Source organism: Artemia franciscana, chromosome 1, assembly GCF_032884065.1.
Source record: "Artemia franciscana chromosome 1, ASM3288406v1, whole genome shotgun sequence".
NCBI classification, from domain to species: domain Eukaryota; kingdom Metazoa; phylum Arthropoda; class Branchiopoda; order Anostraca; family Artemiidae; genus Artemia; species Artemia franciscana.
This window is the reverse complement of record NC_088863.1, coordinates 47,526,736-47,544,382: the sequence shown is the minus strand read 5'-3', so window position 1 is coordinate 47,544,382 and position 17,647 is coordinate 47,526,736. Positions and strand designations below refer to the sequence as shown.

The 17,647-nt window shown below is 34.9% G+C and overlaps 1 protein-coding gene and 1 long non-coding RNA gene across 11 annotated transcripts in view; one reads left to right on the top strand and one right to left on the bottom strand.

Annotated features, from left to right (window-relative positions):
• The window catches only part of LOC136030805 (uncharacterized), a 31,309-nt gene extending 20,114 nt beyond the window's left edge, over nt 1-11,195 (bottom strand). For both annotated transcript variants that reach the window (XR_010618363.1, XR_010618362.1), the window contains exons 1-2: nt 11,067-11,195; nt 3,112-3,254 (exon numbers count right to left, since the gene is read on the bottom strand). This is a non-coding gene — a long non-coding RNA (uncharacterized LOC136030805). The remainder of the gene's footprint in view (nt 1-3,111; nt 3,255-11,066) is intronic.
• Nucleotides 1-17,647, top strand: part of LOC136030723 (histone deacetylase 4-like) — a 283,933-nt gene that overhangs the window by 253,177 nt on the left and 13,109 nt on the right. For all 9 annotated transcript variants that reach the window (XM_065709827.1, XM_065709815.1, XM_065709804.1 and 6 more), the window contains 2 exons: nt 1,208-1,348; nt 5,808-5,978. In XM_065709827.1, the coding sequence (XP_065565899.1) occupies nt 1,208-1,348; nt 5,808-5,978 (312 nt within the window). The remainder of the gene's footprint in view (nt 1-1,207; nt 1,349-5,807; nt 5,979-17,647) is intronic.

The following is a 17,647-nucleotide window of genomic DNA, read 5'->3' as shown; positions in this document are numbered from 1 at the left end:
TCAATCTTGACGGGATCTATTGTCATTGGGAAGATTTGGGGGGGCGGAAATCTTGGAAAACACTTAGAGTGGAGAGATGGGGATGAAACTTGATGGGAAAAATAAGCACATGTCCTAGATGCGTCATGGACATAACCGGACCGGATCCGCTCTCTCTGGGAAAGTTGGGGGGGGTATCTAAATCGGTAATTCGGAAAAATTGAAAAAAAAATGAGGTATTGTTGACTTACAAACGGGTGATTGGATCTCAATGAAATTTAATATTTAAAAGGACCACCTGTCTCAGAGCTCTTATTTCAAAGCCCGATCAAATCCGATGACATCGGGGGGAGTTGCAGGGGAAACCGGAAATCTTGGGAAACGTTTAGAGCGTAAAGATCAGGATGAAACTTGGTGGGAAAAATCAGCACATGTCCTAGATATGTTACTGACATAGTCGGACCTGATCTGTTCTCTTTGGGGGAGTTAGGGGAGATTTACTAGTTTGGGCACTTCCAGGTAAAATAGGACGATGAAAGTTGGCAGGCGTATCAGGGACCAGACTAGATTAAATTAGAAATATTCTCTTCCTCTATTCGACCATCTGGGGGGGGGCGAGCGAACAATATAGTTGAAAAGAATTTTATTTGTCGATAAAACAAATGATTGTTCTTCTTAAGTATGGCTTGTGGTCTTGGGGTATGATTCTCACTTAGGGTACAAGAGTTCTCAGGTTCGAATGTCAGACCACCCAAATTATTACATGAAGAAGATCCGAAACTAGATAAGTGATCAGATCAGTATAGCGATCGCTGAAAGTTGGCAGACATATCAGGGACCCGACCAGATTAAATTAGAACTAGTCGCTTCCCGATTTGATCATCTGGGGGAATTGGAAGGACGGTTAATTCCGATTTTTTTTTTAAATTAGATATTTTAACTTACGAACACGTTATCGGATCGTAATGAAATTCGATATTTAGAAGGATCTCGTGTCTCAGAGCTCTTATTTTAAATCCCGACCGGATCTGGTTCTATTGGGGGGAGTTGGAGGGGGAAACCGGAAATCTTGGAAAACGCATCGTAATGAAACTTAGTGGGAAGAAGCTCTTGGCGCTTTGCTCTTCCGACCTCGTCACAAGTGGTATATGAGCTCTTGGCTCTTGTTTCTTAAGTCACTTTATTTAAATTTTTTAATTTTTATTGATTAAACTTTTTCTATTAATAGGATTTTCAGCCAGAAATTGTTCTGGTATCAGCGGGTTTTGATGCGGCCCTTGGTCATCCAATACCATTGGGTGGTTACCGTGTGACTCCAGCTTGTTTTGCATATATGACCAGGCAGTTAATGCAGCTAGCCAATGGAAAGGTATATTTTTTTATTCCTTCTGTATATTTCAAGTTCTGCCAAGAACTGGGCTTGATTTGAAGAACAACTTTCACGAGCAAACAAGATTTAATGATTTAACGAACAACCCGTCTATTTATCTCAAATCTTATTCACAATTGGATTTAGCTACCACCAAGATTTAACGACAACTCTAACAAGCGAACAAGATTTAACGATTTGACGAACAACCTGTCTTATTATCAATTCTTATCTCAAGTCTTATTATCAATTGAATTTACCTACCGCCAAGATTTAATGAACAACTCTCAGGAGCGAACGAGATTTAACGAGCGCTTCTACTTATCTCGAGTCCTGCTCACAAGGGTATATAACTCACGCAAAGATTCATTAAACAACTCTAAGGAATGAACAAGACTTAATGAACAACAACTTAACGAACTATGCTTCCCCTTATTCGTTTTTTTTTCCAAGTTCTATTTGTAATGGAATTTACTTAACACCAAGAACTAACGAACAACTTTAACAAAAGAACAAGATTCAATGAACAAGAGGCTTACCAAATAATGATTTTACTCTACTCGAATCCTGTTCACAATGGGATTTACCTATCGCCAAGATTAAACGATCAATTCTAGAGAAAAAGTAAGGTTTATCGGTTTAACTAACAACAATTCAACGAACAATCCTTCTAGCTATCTTAAGGTGAGGTCGATTTCAGGTCATATGGGACTCTAAAGGATCACTCTGTCTTGTCTGTTATAAACTTTTTCATGTTTTGTAGCCAAACTATTTAGAATTGATTGGGCGGTCCCACCATAACTTGTGGAGCTGATAAGCAATCTCAATAAATAACAGAAAAATTAAAGCTAACACCTACTTTCTCAGAAATCTGAAAAAAACACATTGAACTTCTCGAACTCTATCTGAAGATAGAAATTCCCAGTTCTGATAGAACTTTTTTCGTCAGAAAGTGGGCAGAATGTTCTTTTTTAAGTTCGAGCAAGGACAGTCTCTAAAAATGTTTCGTTTAATCTGCTTTAATTGACGAGCTCACCGGCAAAGGGGCTATACAACTTCACCGTCTTTCAGTCAAATTTTTCATTTAAACCGCATTGCCTCGACAGTTCTTGATAAAGCTAGTCCCCTGGTAGAATTGTTAATGAGCCCCTTACAGTCGTGACGGTTGGCCCACGCTGAATCTACCAAAATTATAATTAGAGTATCATATCACCCTAAAGAACAATTCTAATGAACGCACTAGGCTTGAAGATTCAATAAACAGCAATTTTACGGATAACCAGATTTATTGCACAGTTAATGAGTTTTCACAGCAAGGCTTGAACGACTAACCTCAAAACTGGGAATCTAGCGCTTTACCATAAGAGTTAGTCAGGCTTTTTGTTAGCATCAGTTATCGACATATTAAGAACATGGATGTTCTCTGCAGCTACAGACAAAAATAATGTAAAATAACATAGTATTTTGGTGTTGATTCGATTTCAACAAAGAGATTGTACTTGTATAGTAGAGAAAAGTTCAGCTTAACCATAAATGTAATTTTGAGTGCTGACCCGCGCTTGAATTACCAATATAAAGTTGGACAGCCGGCAATTGGCATTTTGCTCTTTAGTCGTTTAGCTGTGTCTTTTTATGTCGACTTGGAAAAGCAAATCCAACGTAGTTTTTGGCTGCACTTTCAAGTATAATACTATAATGCCCTTTAATGTTGGATTAGCCAATAATCAGCTTTTAAGCATTAGATTAACCGAAATACTACTTACCATTCCTAAATCAAGTTCAAATGACGATTCTTCCTCACGTGACAGTTTTTTTTAACCTATTTTTAAATATTCGGTTACCATGGGCTTGACTTTGTTCTTTACTGTGCTGAAGTGAATGCCATAGCCATGAATAATTGATTGACCTGCTATGACAAGTTCAGATCAAAGACGTTAAAGTATCATGGGCACTGAGAATAAAGCCCATTTTAGAACTAATTGCGCAAAAACTCATGCACACACATAAAAGCAAAAAACATGCCGTACCAAACAGCTTATGAAGATGTAGCAAACAAATGAACCCTTTGAAGGTGTACTTGTCTACGGGAATTAACCCCGCACTGTTAATATTTGAATTTGCTTGGACGAAAAGTGTGAGCAAGTTCAAAGAAATTGTTTGGCCTCTTCATTTTCATGTTTCATCTTGACTACAACAATGATGAGCCCCTGATATTGCACTGAAACTTTCATAGTTCTGAAACAAGCAAAAGAAAATCTTTTGGAATAAATAGACCAAAGATGGAGCCAGAGGGTAAACGTGTTTTATTTTTGGTGTCCTTGGTTCTATAAATCCAATCTATACAGCTAAGGATCGACAATCAAGTCCTCTGATTGGAGGAATAATAGCCAGTTTCAAATAAATTTCAAATAATTGGAACTTTAGAGTTGGGTTTTGCTTTACCGGCTTGCTAGTTTGTGTGTATTAAATTGACTGTGTATGAGTTATATATGGGACCAATACTATTTAAAAAAAAAAAATAACAACAATGGTAAAGTACTATGCCCTCTTAAGCGTAAAAGCCTTATTTCTAGCATTTTTATAAGATGACATTTCCGATTTCTTTTCTTCTCTTAGAAAATAGTTCTTTCTAATTAAACAATATAAGGTTAAAAATTCTAACTAAGATCAACAAAAAGTTTGAAAGGATATTGTATATTTGGCAAAAAATAACTTAAGTATGCACCGATGTTTCTAAAATGCTTATAAGCGAAAGTTAAATATTTTCGTTTTATTTTAATATACATAGTCCTTTTATGCTATGGAAGATAGTATAAAACACATTCTTAAAACTTAGATTAGTGTTTGGATAATGAAAAAAGCTTTAAAAATATGCCAAATTAAATAACCAAATTACGAACTAATAAAATAATTCAAATAAACTAAATAAATTAGATGTATAATGCTAATAAACAAAAGTTATATTATTTATTTATTTATTTATGCTAACAAGATAGCATAAGACACTGACAAAAGAAGCTTAAAAAATAAATGAATTTAAAAAACTAATGAAATAAACTACCCAATGCATTAATAAGTGAATGCATAAAACTCACAGAAGAAAGTTTGATATTATTTTTACTTGTGTTTTAAAGATAAGTATTCTAGCCCGTAGAAGATAGTATAGAACCTTTAACACTTAGAGTTAAATAAGCAAGTGACCAAAAAGACTAAAAAAGAAGACTTTTCGGATTTGGGAATTACTGGGATATGATGTTACAGAACACATATTACTGGGCATAGGGCAAAAGACTTAAACAAACCTTCCTCTCTCTCCTCTCTCTCTCTCTCTCTTCTTTCTCTTTCTCTCCTCTCTCTTTCTCTTTCTCCTCTTTCCTCTTCTCTCTCTTCTCTTTCTCTCTCTCTCTCTCTCTCTCTCTCTCTCTCTCTCTCTCTCTCTCTCTCTCTCTCTCCTCTCTCTCTCTCTCCTCTCTCTCTCTCTCTCCTCCTCTCTCTCTCTCCTCTCTCTCTCTCTCTCTCTCTCTCTCTCTCTCTCTCACTCTCTCACTCTCTCACTCACTCTCTCTCTCACTCACTCTCTCTCTCCTCTCTCTCTCTCTCTCTCCTCTCTCTCTCTCTCTCCTCTCTCTCTCTCTCTCTCTCTCTCTCTCTCTCTCTCTCTCTCTCTCTCTCTCTCTCTCTCTCTCTCTCTCTCTCTCTCTCTCTCTCTCTCTCTCTCTCTCTCTCACTCACTCACTCACTCACCCTCTCTTTTGCTATTGAAAACCATTTGGCTGTACAAGTAATAGTTACTAATATTTTTCTGTTGATGAGCAATAGAAATAATATATATTGTACAATTGAAATAAATAGTTTATGTTTACTTGGTTAATGGATTGGTTATGCTGTTTTGTCCTAAGTTATTGGATGGATGAGTAAGGTGCATGGTAAGTAAGCACCTAAACAGTTTTTTTTATATACCAAATAATTATCTGTAATACATTATAGAAGTCTTGGAATCACCTACGGTACTTCATAAGGCCTTATTTGACGTTTTTTCGAAACAGAGGCTCCTTCAGGTTCATCATGTTTGGAAATACGTGCAATTATTATATATCTTGTTTAGTTTCACACTTTTATTCCAAAAATGCGGTTCATCCTCTTTTTCAGTTGTACACTGCAAACCTTAATAACAGGCCAAAACCTAGAATTGCATTGCTCAGTTTTCTTGCTTCAGTGTTAAATATATGCTGTGCAACGTACCAGCTTTTGATTTATTGCTTTGAATATGCCAAAGGGCTGTCAATAGTTTCTGTCTGTCTGCCTTTGAATTCTCCACAAGTTCCATAGCTGGCCAATGAAAATAAGTAGATTTTGTCTACCTTTTCATTCATAACCGCTTAGATACATACTGTTAATTTGATGAAAAAAGTGATGATAAATAAATAAAAACAACCAATTTCATGCCCTCTTTTTCTAGATTGTGATGGCACTGGAAGGAGGTTATGATATTAGTTCCATTTGTGCTTCAGTCGAAGCTTGTGTACGATCTCTTCTCGGTGAGGATATGCCTCCATTAACCGGCGAAGAAATCTCCAAGCCCCCCTGTCCGTCAGCAATTGAAGTTCTTACGAAAGCTATTTCAATTCAGGTATTTGTCTTTAACTCTTTTTTTAAAATAATGCTCTAGAATTTCTCAAATGTAGATGATATACGAGTGGCTCAATTGTCAAATCAACAAGCCAGCACCAGACATATTGGATTAAATTGTGGTATTGTATATCGAGTAATCAGCTTTCTTAAAAAATCTTGCTGGTGCCAATTGGGGGGGGGGGCTGTCAGGATACACTTTGAAGCAATATTTTTTCGTGTTTCCATTAGGAAAATTAGAAAGAATACCCCTCCCCCTTCCTAGATGGGAAAAATAGCTTATTGTCATTAAAAAAGGAACAAAGCCCTCCTCCCTGCTCAAATTTCCTTGAATTAGAGCCATGGCGAAAGCTAATGATTTTAAATTTAAATTTAAGGAATATAATCAACTCAGCTGCCATATCAGAAAAGTGACGCAAGATAAATTTAACATACTATATACACTTCCGAGTGTATCTACTGCAAATGAAGCTCTTACGAAAGCTACAGCAGTGACTTCGATAATTTTTTCATTTGCTGTTTCAAATAGCGATCTGAAATTTTGAGGTAAGCACAGTAGTACGAATGGGCTGCTTGTCAAACTAATCAACGAACTCCTGAGAACTTCAGCAAATCGGATTAATTGTTACTTATAATTCTTAAGCATACACTGTCTTTTAGGGAAAGGAAAATTTCTGGCATTTCGTTTGTGAATATGTGCTGTAGGCTCATATGATGCTTACTTACTTATATATTTCTTATTACCTTATGTTTTGCTTATTCACTTATTTGTTAGAAAAACTATGTTAATAATAATAGATTAGTCAGCCCACACTTAAATACTTCATCTCTAAAAATCATCGGCTAAGGTTAGGACCTTGGAGCCTCCCCCCCCCCCGAAAATAAAAAAAAATTCCGAATCTTGCCTTCAAACTCACTAAATTTCCGTGAAGGCTTTTAGTGTTTATAAATATCACATCATATCATATTCAATAATCAAGCAAAATTTTTATTTTTATGATTGGGCCCCTCAAAAAAAAGAAAAAAAAATTGATGCGTACTCGTGTGTGATCAGTGGCTCCTATATTGGGACCTTCTATAAACTCTGTTGCTTATATACCTATCGGGTTTTACATGGTCACCTTTTGACTTGTACTGGTTTTTGCTCAACTAACCTCAACTAATCAATTGGATTCGAAGTAGCATTAGTTGTAATCTTTTAACTAATAACAGATGGTTTTGAATCTGTTTAGTTTAAAATGTCAAGTTTCTCGAGTTGGCTTGTCAAAAAAAAAAAAGAAAAAGAAATACATATATAGATTGGGCAACGTGTCTTTTTCTTTCTGGTGTACTGATGTTAATTTCTGTTGGTTTTTTTTTTAACTTGGAGGAATTAGACAGAAATTCTGATTAAAAACAGATTTCGAAAGGGATTTGGTTGCACTCGGGCTCATTATATTCTTGGGGATTTGTTAAAGGAGGCTGCTTGACAGAGAAATGTGCTGTATTTTGTGCTGTTGACATTTCTGGTGCTTTCGACAATGTTGTTCATTCTCAGACCCTATTTTCACTCATTCTAGATAGTGTTATTTAGTCAGTTGTGTCAGTTCTATATTATTGGTATTGAAATCTTGATGCTCGTGTCCGGTGGCAAAATAGAATTTCAGATCGGATTTTTCTTAAAAAAGGAGTCAAACAAGGTGAGGCAGTGTCACAGCATATTTTCAAAAACGTTCTAGTTAATTGTTTGTTCTCTCTGTCGATTAGTGTGTAATAATAAATTTTATTATAACCCCTTTTGCTTCTTCAGTTGACAGGAAGGCGGATTTGTACAAAAACTGAAGGCTGAAATTAAAATTTATCAAAAGAGTAAAAAATAGTTGCCTTGTGTTTCTTTACTGCAATGGCGTCATTCATAAAAATGTTGGAGATGGGCTAAGGGGCGGATCCAGGATTTTCTTTAGGGGGGGGGGGCACATAATATGTTGCTCGGATAAACTTGAGAACAAAGGAGTGCCTTTAAAGGAGTGCAATTTAAAGGGAACCTCGACAACTATGCGTCGTAAGTAGATAGTGGAAATGGTCGTAAATTTAATCCAAAACCTGGTGAGGGTTTAAGTTCTAATAAATCTGTGGAAATTGAAATTGTATAAAAATATTGATATAAAAAATAGTAAGTTATAAAAACCATCTCGTCATATAGAAAAAGCTGGTCACCATCTATAAAAAAAAATGATATTTAATGTTTTCTGCATAATTTTTTGCCTTTACATTTCTGACCACTATAGTGAGTGAGTTAATCTTTTTATCCTCAAAAAAAAAGGTCTTGAAGTATCTTTTGGGGTCATGCACTCTTTGTGACAATTTTTATAGGTCAACCCATTTAGTATGTCGCCTAACTTTGTGGCATCGCTTAGTAACTATGGTAGTAATGAAGAGTAGGAAATGAGGATAAAGATACAACTTATATATTCGTAAAAGATGTATGCAACATTAAATACTAGTTCTCTTAGGAATGTAACAAGAAAAACAGAATGTATTTCTTGTTATAATGTAACAGATAGATATGCATAGAAAATATTTAAAACGAGGTTTTTAAGTATAAGCAATAAATCATTAACTAATCACTGTTTATTTTTAGAAATAGTATTTTAATAAACAGTGTCAACTTTGACGAAATCTCACAACTAGTTAAAATTTACTTTTCATATCAACGTGGCGTATCTTCCCACGTTTTAAAGTTCGATATATTTTGCTAAAATTACAGACTTCACACTTTAATAAGAAAAAGTCTATTTCTCAATTTCCACTCCCGCAATATCTATTTATTACACTACCTCAATATTTAGGTGAATTTTTATAATGGCTTGTCCTGTCAGTCTAGAGTCATGTCAATTTAGAGTTTTTCGTTAGTATTTCCTCTTCTACTGATCCAAAAATATCTGAATAAAGACCAAAATCGTTAGAAAAATATAAACTCTAATAAAGATGCATGTAGTTATTTGCTTCAAACTAAGTATATGAGTCGAAATACTCCTTAAAAAAACAAATTATTATGTGTTTGTTATTTTTGTATTTGATAGGTATAGATTGTTTATTTAAATTCTCAGGGTTTCAAGCTGCGGTCGATTTCTAATTATTTTTTTCTTAATCTTGAAATTTTCAGATATTCAATTCAAACGTTTAAATTTAGATACGTCTTTATAGCAAAAATATAAAAATTTGAAATTTGATTCAGATTTAGCATTAAGTAAAAGAATTGTCTTGTTAAAAATTTGGATTTATAAACAACTAATCAGGGAAATATGATTGGATGGAATGTATCAAAGTAAGTATAAAAATCCTCAGCGGTATATATAGCAGTTTAGACAATTTTATGGACAAATATATGCAACCCCTGTATAACAAACAAACACAAAGTAGTTTCTACACAAAGTGTAGAAACTGCGAAGTTTCTACACAAAGTAGAAACAATAGGGAAAATCTTTTCAAGACAGTGGAAATCAGTTCAGTGGATATTTTGGCCCTATGTCCAAGGGCCGTCTTCAGCACAATATGAGAATATATATAATTATATATATATGTATATATATATATATATATATATATATATATATATATATATATATATATATATATATATATATATATATAACTTACATTAAAATATGATAACTAAAACTAATAATTTTTTTTTTTAACTTTTTGAACTGAATTGATTTCCACTGTCTTGAAAAGATTTTCCCTATTGTTTCTACTTAGTGTTTGTTTTTTATGGAAAGGCAGTGTGGTCTTCGTAGCTGTTTAACCCCTATACAAGAACATAACTATATTTTGTGATTGGTTGGTATTACGAAGGTGAGAAAGTCTGAAGTAACATTGTAGTTGGATTCCGTTTCCGTGTTTAACTCAAGTTGTATGAATTTCCACTTTTTAATAGCATTTTATTAGTAAATATTTGAACGAAAAACCGATGCCATTCTTCTGATTCAAAATGAGAATTCAGAGACCCATCTATACCAGCTAGATAAAAAAAAAAGTAAATAAACACATAGCTATTTGCCTTCTTTTATAAACAATTTTTCGAAAATTTATTTTTCTTAAATTGATTACTCCAACCTTGGAAGAAGTATTTCGACTCATATACGTAGTTTTCAGTATATACTTATACGAACTTCTATTAAAATTCTAAAGAGTTTGGCCTTTATTTTAATGTTTTAAGGTGAACAGAGGAAGTGATATGTCATATTATGCAAAGCTTTAATGAGATGAAAATAGGCCGTGAAGTGGCCACCATTTCCTCACCAAAATCCAAAACTTAAATCAATAATTTTTACACTTCTCGTACATTTACTTTCTATTATATAAATCCCCTAAAAAACAAAATTGTTGAAAAAACCACCCTGCTTTCCAAAAAGCAAACGCAAAAAAAAAAACAGACAGCGAAAAAAGTAATGATATCAATTTCTTCATCTCAGTGCCATAGCAAGACTCGAAAACAAATTTTTGACAGTAAAAAGAAGTAAATGTTTTGCTTATCAGCCCCATTGTGACAGCACAATCCTGAAATATCATTTCGACAGCCTAAAGAAGCTAGGATTTTAAAATTTCCCTCCTTGTTATTACGAAATGAAGATTTTTGCCTCCCAGTTGGCTTTTGTAGTAATACGGACAGATTCCCTTGATAGACCTAAATTTATAATACTTTTTGGCGGTATGTGACATTAGTAAAATGTAACAGAGCCCGCACAAAGTCACTAAAACCTTATTTCAAACTTGTTTGCAAAATGAAATAATCTTAATAATTAAAAAGTTATTAAAACCTCAACTAATAAAAACCAATTACAAAAAAAAAACTTTCGTCCCAGCCCAAACCAGAGCAAACAATCCCAACCATAAATCCACCACCTCTTCAGGGGGAGGGCCTGGATCTGCCACTGGGTGGGGTAAAATGTATTTTCAAAGTCTGCGGGGGGGGAGTTCTATTGTTTTCTCAATTATTTCCATGAAGATACCAAAAAAAGACATCTCTCAAATTCTACGGGGGAGGGGCAAAAAAATTAGGTAATTGAAATGTCCCTTCCTCAACACGAATCCCCCGCTTCAATACCTCAATGATGTTGGTGCATCTAGTCTCCAATTCCTTTAATAGCATTCAATCCATCATCTTTTTATCCTGTTACAGATCTTATTCAATTACAAAGTTTCTAAGACAATTGTACATACAAAAAATTTTCAATGTTTATTAGATAACGAAATCCATCCTTCTTTTTTCCTTATAAATCGTTTTGCATTACAAAACCGCAATAAATTGATTTTGTCGGTGGCCCTTTTGTGTCCGCTTGAATTCGTCAAGTATCAGATCACCTAGGATAAGAAAATATACAATGCCAATAAAAACTTTAATTATCCCCTTTAAGTTGAATCTTGAATTACTTTTTGTACTCTTCCCTTTGTTCGGAATGGGGCTTGTAGTGCTGAACTAGAAAAGTAGAAAGGGGAACATTTTTTGTTTTTTCAAGGAACATTTGTGGACAATGGTCTTGTTTTAAGGATGGTTATTCAAGATATTAACATATTGTTGGGCTCCAGCTATGTTAGATATTTTTTTTAACTCCAACTTTTCCTTCCTTAGCTGAAACTAAACAAAAACAGCTTTATATTAAGTTTTTTAAGCTTAAATAAGCTTTTTTTCTATTTAATGTTTTTCAAAGCTAAAATTTTAGACTTAGCTTTTTTAAGATACTCCCTCCCCTAAAAAAAGGTAACAGTTATTATTTTTTACCTTTTGGTATAACTTTTAGAGATTAAAATTTGCCTTAAATTGAAAATAGGTTTATCAAAATGGGAGGTATGTTTATATACTACCGAATTAAGGAGGGTGGTTAAAAAAACTTTCCCTAAGGCTAAACGGAGAAGGGTTTCCAACAGAATAGAAACAAAAGATTTGGTTGCCGGACGACAATGTCCCGTCAAGACACAGGCTAGTTAAGATTAGGAATTTCGAAGTATAACAAGAAATGGTAAGTCAAACAGTTCGTGGTAAAGAGATGTAGTGAGGAGCGATCCGGCTAGTTTGACTCTTTCTCACAACTCTACTTTAGCGTAAAGAGCGGGGCGTTGAGGAGGGGACAGCCCCTTTTATATACGGAATAATTTCTGTTTGTTTTAAGTTTTAATGTCGCTCCTTACTTTCAGTTTAAATACTTGTTTTTTATTTAATTACATGAAAACACAGCAACAATTTCTAGTTTGTTTTTTTTATTATTATGAATGGTAGAAGGCTGTGCACTCGGAAAACCTCCTGCTTTTCCTATTGGAAGAATTTGTCATCGATTTACTAAAACGAAATCGAAAATGGGAATAAACTTGCTTCTTTTCCTAATATGAGCCGAAACATGAACTCGATTGAGCGCACTTCTTTGCTGGATTGTCTTGTGCCAAGTACGTATTATATATTTGCCTCGGGGATTCCTTCTATTTTTCTAGTCCATGACTTTAAACTCCACCCTTAAAACAAGAAAGAGTGCAAAAATAACTTGAGATTCAAGTCAAAGGGGGTAATTTTAAAGTTTCTACTTGGTTAAGAGCTTATATCTGTTGGAGCCTAAACCTCATTACAGCCTGTATTCACATTGAAATTGAACGTGGAGGGAATATTTGCTTATATGGATGCCCTTGAGGACCGTATTTTTTGAGACGCTGTCTCTGCTATTCAAGATCTCTACCATTGGTTTTTCAAGAGTAAAAAAAGAAAACTCAACTTTACAAACACCATTTTACTTACAACAATCGTGATTTAAATGTGCTAGCGAGTAAAGCTAGTGAGTTTGTTGTTTTCTGTGTTCTTTCTGTTTTCATTAATCTTTTTGTCCTTATTTTGTATTGACGTTGTATGTCATGACTAACCCCTACCTCTGGTTTTTACCGAGGAATGAGGTAACTGGGAGACATTAGAAATCTGCCTTTTTACGATTTATAGCAGTGGATTTTTCAATTATTTACCTTTTATTTATTATTTATAAGTTGGCACCCCTCCATCGACTTTAAATGGGGTGGGGGCACATGTCTCTCTTGATTTGAGAACACTTTTTGGTGGAGAGGTGGTATTTTCCTTGAAAATGCCCTTTTTTGGTATTATTATTACTAAAAGAAGCGGTAAATTTACCCTCCCCTGGTTTTGAGAAATATACCTTTACGCCCCCGTAAATTTTCGTCACTTGGTGCCACTACCACCACCAACCCCCCTTACTCGAACTAAATTCTTCCGGAAGTGCTCACCCTGTCTTTTTACCGTTAGGTTTAATGAAAAGGCTTCGCCCTTTTTCTGGGAAAGTCGTTATTGTGGGAAAATATTCATTTACCATATAACTTCGTTATCGTTCCCGTCATATATTAAATAAAAAAACACAAGTTTTTTAACTGCAAGTAAGGAGAGACATTAAAATTTAAAATGAACAGAAATTATTCCGTATATGAAAGGGGTTGTCTCATCTTCAACCCCCCCCCCCCCCCCCGCTCTTTACGCTAAAGTTTGACTCTTTGTCACAACTCTACTTTTTAAATAATAAAAACACTTTGCCCTGTGGTGGCGCAGTGGGTTTGACCTTAGCTTGGTAATACGGGACCCAGAGATCGAATCATGCTGCAGCAACGCACTGCAGGGCCGACGTAGGGACCTTAGTAGTCAGGAAGCGTCGTTAATCTGATACAATAAAAACACTTTAGCGTAAAGAGCGAGGCGTTGAGGAGGGGACAACCCCTTTCATATACGGAATAATTACCGTTCGTTTTAAGTTTTAATGTCGCTCCTTACTTGCAGTTAAAAAAAAGACTTGTGTTTTTTTATTTAATTTCTGAACGTTTTTGAATTAATGCATGTTTTGATCGTGGCTCATCGCACATGAATAAATAAAACGAAATTTAAATTTCACCAATATCTCGCTCTTTACACTAAAGCTTGAATTTTGTCCCAAATCTTTAAGAATGACCTCCGAATCACATAGGCCGTAGAATAAATTGTTGAAATTACTAAAAATAGTTGTGGAGGAGACGAACCCCCTTATATACTTGGTATTTTATGTTTGTTTTAAGTTTCAATGCTGCTCATTACTTCCAGTTTAAAAAATGTATTTATTTTCTCATTGTTTTTTTAAATAATGCTAGAAAATCCTGCACCTCCTTCATGGAAATTGTCTTCACTCATGATAAATTCTTCCATGGAAAGATCCTCCCGCGTAACCCGCTTCTCCTGACCCACCCCCGTCCCAATGTGAACAAGTCCCTCTGAAAACGTCTCCACACTTCATAATAACCATTACAATATGTAAACAATGGTCAACGTTTGTAACTTGCAGCCCCGAAGTCGTCCCCAAAGACAAAGCTATTAGATTTTCGACTAAGCTGAACAGAATGGCTATCTCAAAATTTTATCTGACAACTTTGGGTAAATATGTGCGTGGGGGGGGGGCTAGGTGCCCTCCAATTTTTTGGTCACTTAAAAAAGGCAAAAGAACTTTTAATTTCCGTTAGAATGACCTCTCTCGCGACATTCTAGGACAACTGAGTCGATACGATCATCCCTGGAAAAAAAAAACAAAAAAAAAGAAAAAAACAAACAATTAACACGCATCCGTGATCTGTCTTCTGGCCAAAAAAAAACAGAATTCTACATTTTTGTAGGTTGGAGCTTGAAGCTTCTACAGCAGGGTTCTCTGGTACGCTGAATCTGATGGTGATATTTTCATTAAGATTCTATGACTTTTACGGAGTGTTTCCCCCCTGTTTTCTAAAATAAGGCAAATTTTCTCAAGCTTACATATTTAAAATCAGCATTAAAATGAGATTCTTTTGTTGTAACTATTGGTGTCAAAACTCCGTTTTTTAGAGTTTTGGTTACTATTGAGCCGGGTCGCTCCTTACTACAGTTCGTTACCACGAACTGTTTGATGCCAGTGATTATAGAAAAAAATTCATTTGTCAAATAACTTCGTTATCGTTCCTGTTATATATGCCAGTGAAATCTGAGAAGGCACGAAACTCTTGTCTCGCTTTTCTTGCTTTTTTCTCTGTCTTTTTTCGTTTCTTTATATAGTTTTTCATATAGTTTTTACTATATTATTTCATATAGTTTCATATAGTTTTCATTATATTTTTTACTATATTTTTGTTTTGGATGTTTTAGTTACTTGTCCTAATTTTTTCTATGTTTTTCCAATGTTTTTCCTATGTTTTCTGCTTGCAAATGAAAAATATTCGTGCTTTTCTCTGTTTTATTCTGTCTTAATATTAGGTTTTATCTATTATTTGTATGCTTCTGTATTTCCATTTTATTTGTTAATGAAAAGGCATTATGGTATTATCATCGTTTGTATCTATAGAATCTGGAGCTTTTTATTATGTTTTGTTTTGTTTGGAATAAATATATAAGCATCAGATGCAAAAATAGAGGGACAATGGAAAGATTTTGTGTATTGGCATCCAAACGGGTATTTATAGAGCTTAAGTTATGTCTGATGTTTGCCTTGTGACTTAAGCCAGGATATAGGGACGTATGTAAGAGTTTTTTCGGAGGGGTGGGGGGGGGGTAGTTCAAAACAGGGGAATTAAATAAAAAAAACTAACAACAAATTTGGCAAAATCGTACAAAAATTACCATTTTGGAGGCATCACGTTCTCAAAAGTAGCCCTTGGCCTTCACAAGCATTTTTATATAATAACTATGGGTCCATCCTTTAAGAAGGGGGTCGAACAAAATATGTCAACCAGAAATCGCCCAGTTCTTTTTTGAATGTTAGGAAACTTTGTGCCTGTATAGGTTTTCATGTTGGGGATGATGGTAAACACCCAGTCAGATCCGACTCCCTACTAGTACTAGTTCCCCTAGAATAAGCCCGTCTTTAATGTATCCTTGTGAGTGTTTAAAAAAGGGAAGTTATAGAGGGGTTGGGGAATGTACAAGTAAATTTTGTCAACTTCTTACTGCTTAAATTTCTTTTTTTTTCAAAAAGTTTACGACAAAATTTGGGAATCTAAATTTAAAAGATATTGTTTGTCTTTTCTAAAATGTGTGACTTAGATATGCCCTTCATTTGGATCAACTTTTCCAGACATACGCTGGCAACCTCAGAAGAGTGGGAGGGGGATTCAAATTCGTTACATCAACAAGGAACAGACGGATTGCCTAAAAAGCGACCAAAAATTGAGGGACAGCTGTTAAATTTATTAGATTTCAAGTTTAGAGATTGGAGGACCCGTGGTAATAGACATCGCTGTAATATATAGGTGGTGTTTTGCAAATTGTCAAATATTTCCTTTTCTGTTGTTTCTGTTTCAAAATGCTATACGTACCTTCCATCACGTTCTGTGTACTTTGTGAACTTGAATGCAAGGCTACTATTTGTCCTCTTTCTATTGTTAAGGATAGGACTTTAAGTTCTAGATTAGGAAAATAGAAGTAGGACAGCTCTTATTATTGAAGGACTGCTTATAGAGAATGGTTTTGCTTTATAGATGATTATTCCAGATTATTGTTTTTGTTTGTCTTGAGATGTTTTCTCTTCTTAAAAGACTTATCTTGAAGTAATCAAACGTGGAAAAATGCTTTAATTAGTAGTTGTTTTTCGTAGGTATTCTCAGAGAAGGGTCCTTTTAGGGGCCCTACTTCTGTTTAAGAGGATCTTTTATTTACAGTCATTTCTGTGAAAAAGAGACTTCTAGGAAACATGGATTCTACAAATAAAAATCAATGAATGGATTGACCTTTCGTAATATATGAAACTTATTAAATTAAAAAATTAGTTAAAAAACTAAGAAAGTAGGCTAATCAACTTTTTAACTTGCAAAAAGTAACCTTCTTGTCTGTATCATAATAAGACAACCTGCTAATCACCGTGGTGTCAAACCAATTGGACAGACGCACCGGTAAACATTTTACGCCATCACCTTTTTTAAAACTTCTTTTCGGGAAACCTCTTAAGAAATTAGCCAAGTTTTTAAGGTATTATTTATAATTACGACTCAATGTAGCCTGAGCGCGTTTCTCCCTGCCTTGCATGCTGATTACCATTACTGAGTAAACACGCAAAAAATTTAAGTTCAAAATTATAACATTTCAAAAGTGTTTTACTGTTGGTCTTGTCCTGTGGGAAACAAAAATCTTCGTTGGAAAACTAGACCTTTTCGCTGGCCGAAAAGTTCCCGAATGTTCAATTGCTCTCTTTTCAAAGATACCAAAATTGGATATCAGTCTTATGTTTTCTTCCCAGTAGGCCAACTGGTTTTTGTTCTCGCCAGATAGCTCTTCGCTTAGGTGTTATCGGATTTCATCAGCCGCTAGTATTGGTTTTGATCTCTTGACATACAAAAAGCGAGGAAGCTTTGCTGGTGATGCCACACAGTCATTTTCAGGAGCCATGTCATTCCTATTTCTGGTTTTGCCCTCACAGATTCAAAACCAGCTTGTAAAGTGGCTTTCATCTTCTTAAACTCCACTGTAGCATCCGATATGGAAATGAGTATCAAGTATTGTTGCACGGATAAAGTTCATGTCATTAGTGTAACTCGACGTTGTGTAACTCAAGGCTATTTTGAACGAATTGGCTAGCTTCTAAAAACAAACTTATCTCGTGGCTAGATCTCTGACTTTGGATAAATCAAGCTCACTAGATCCATGATGGACGGGATGGGTAT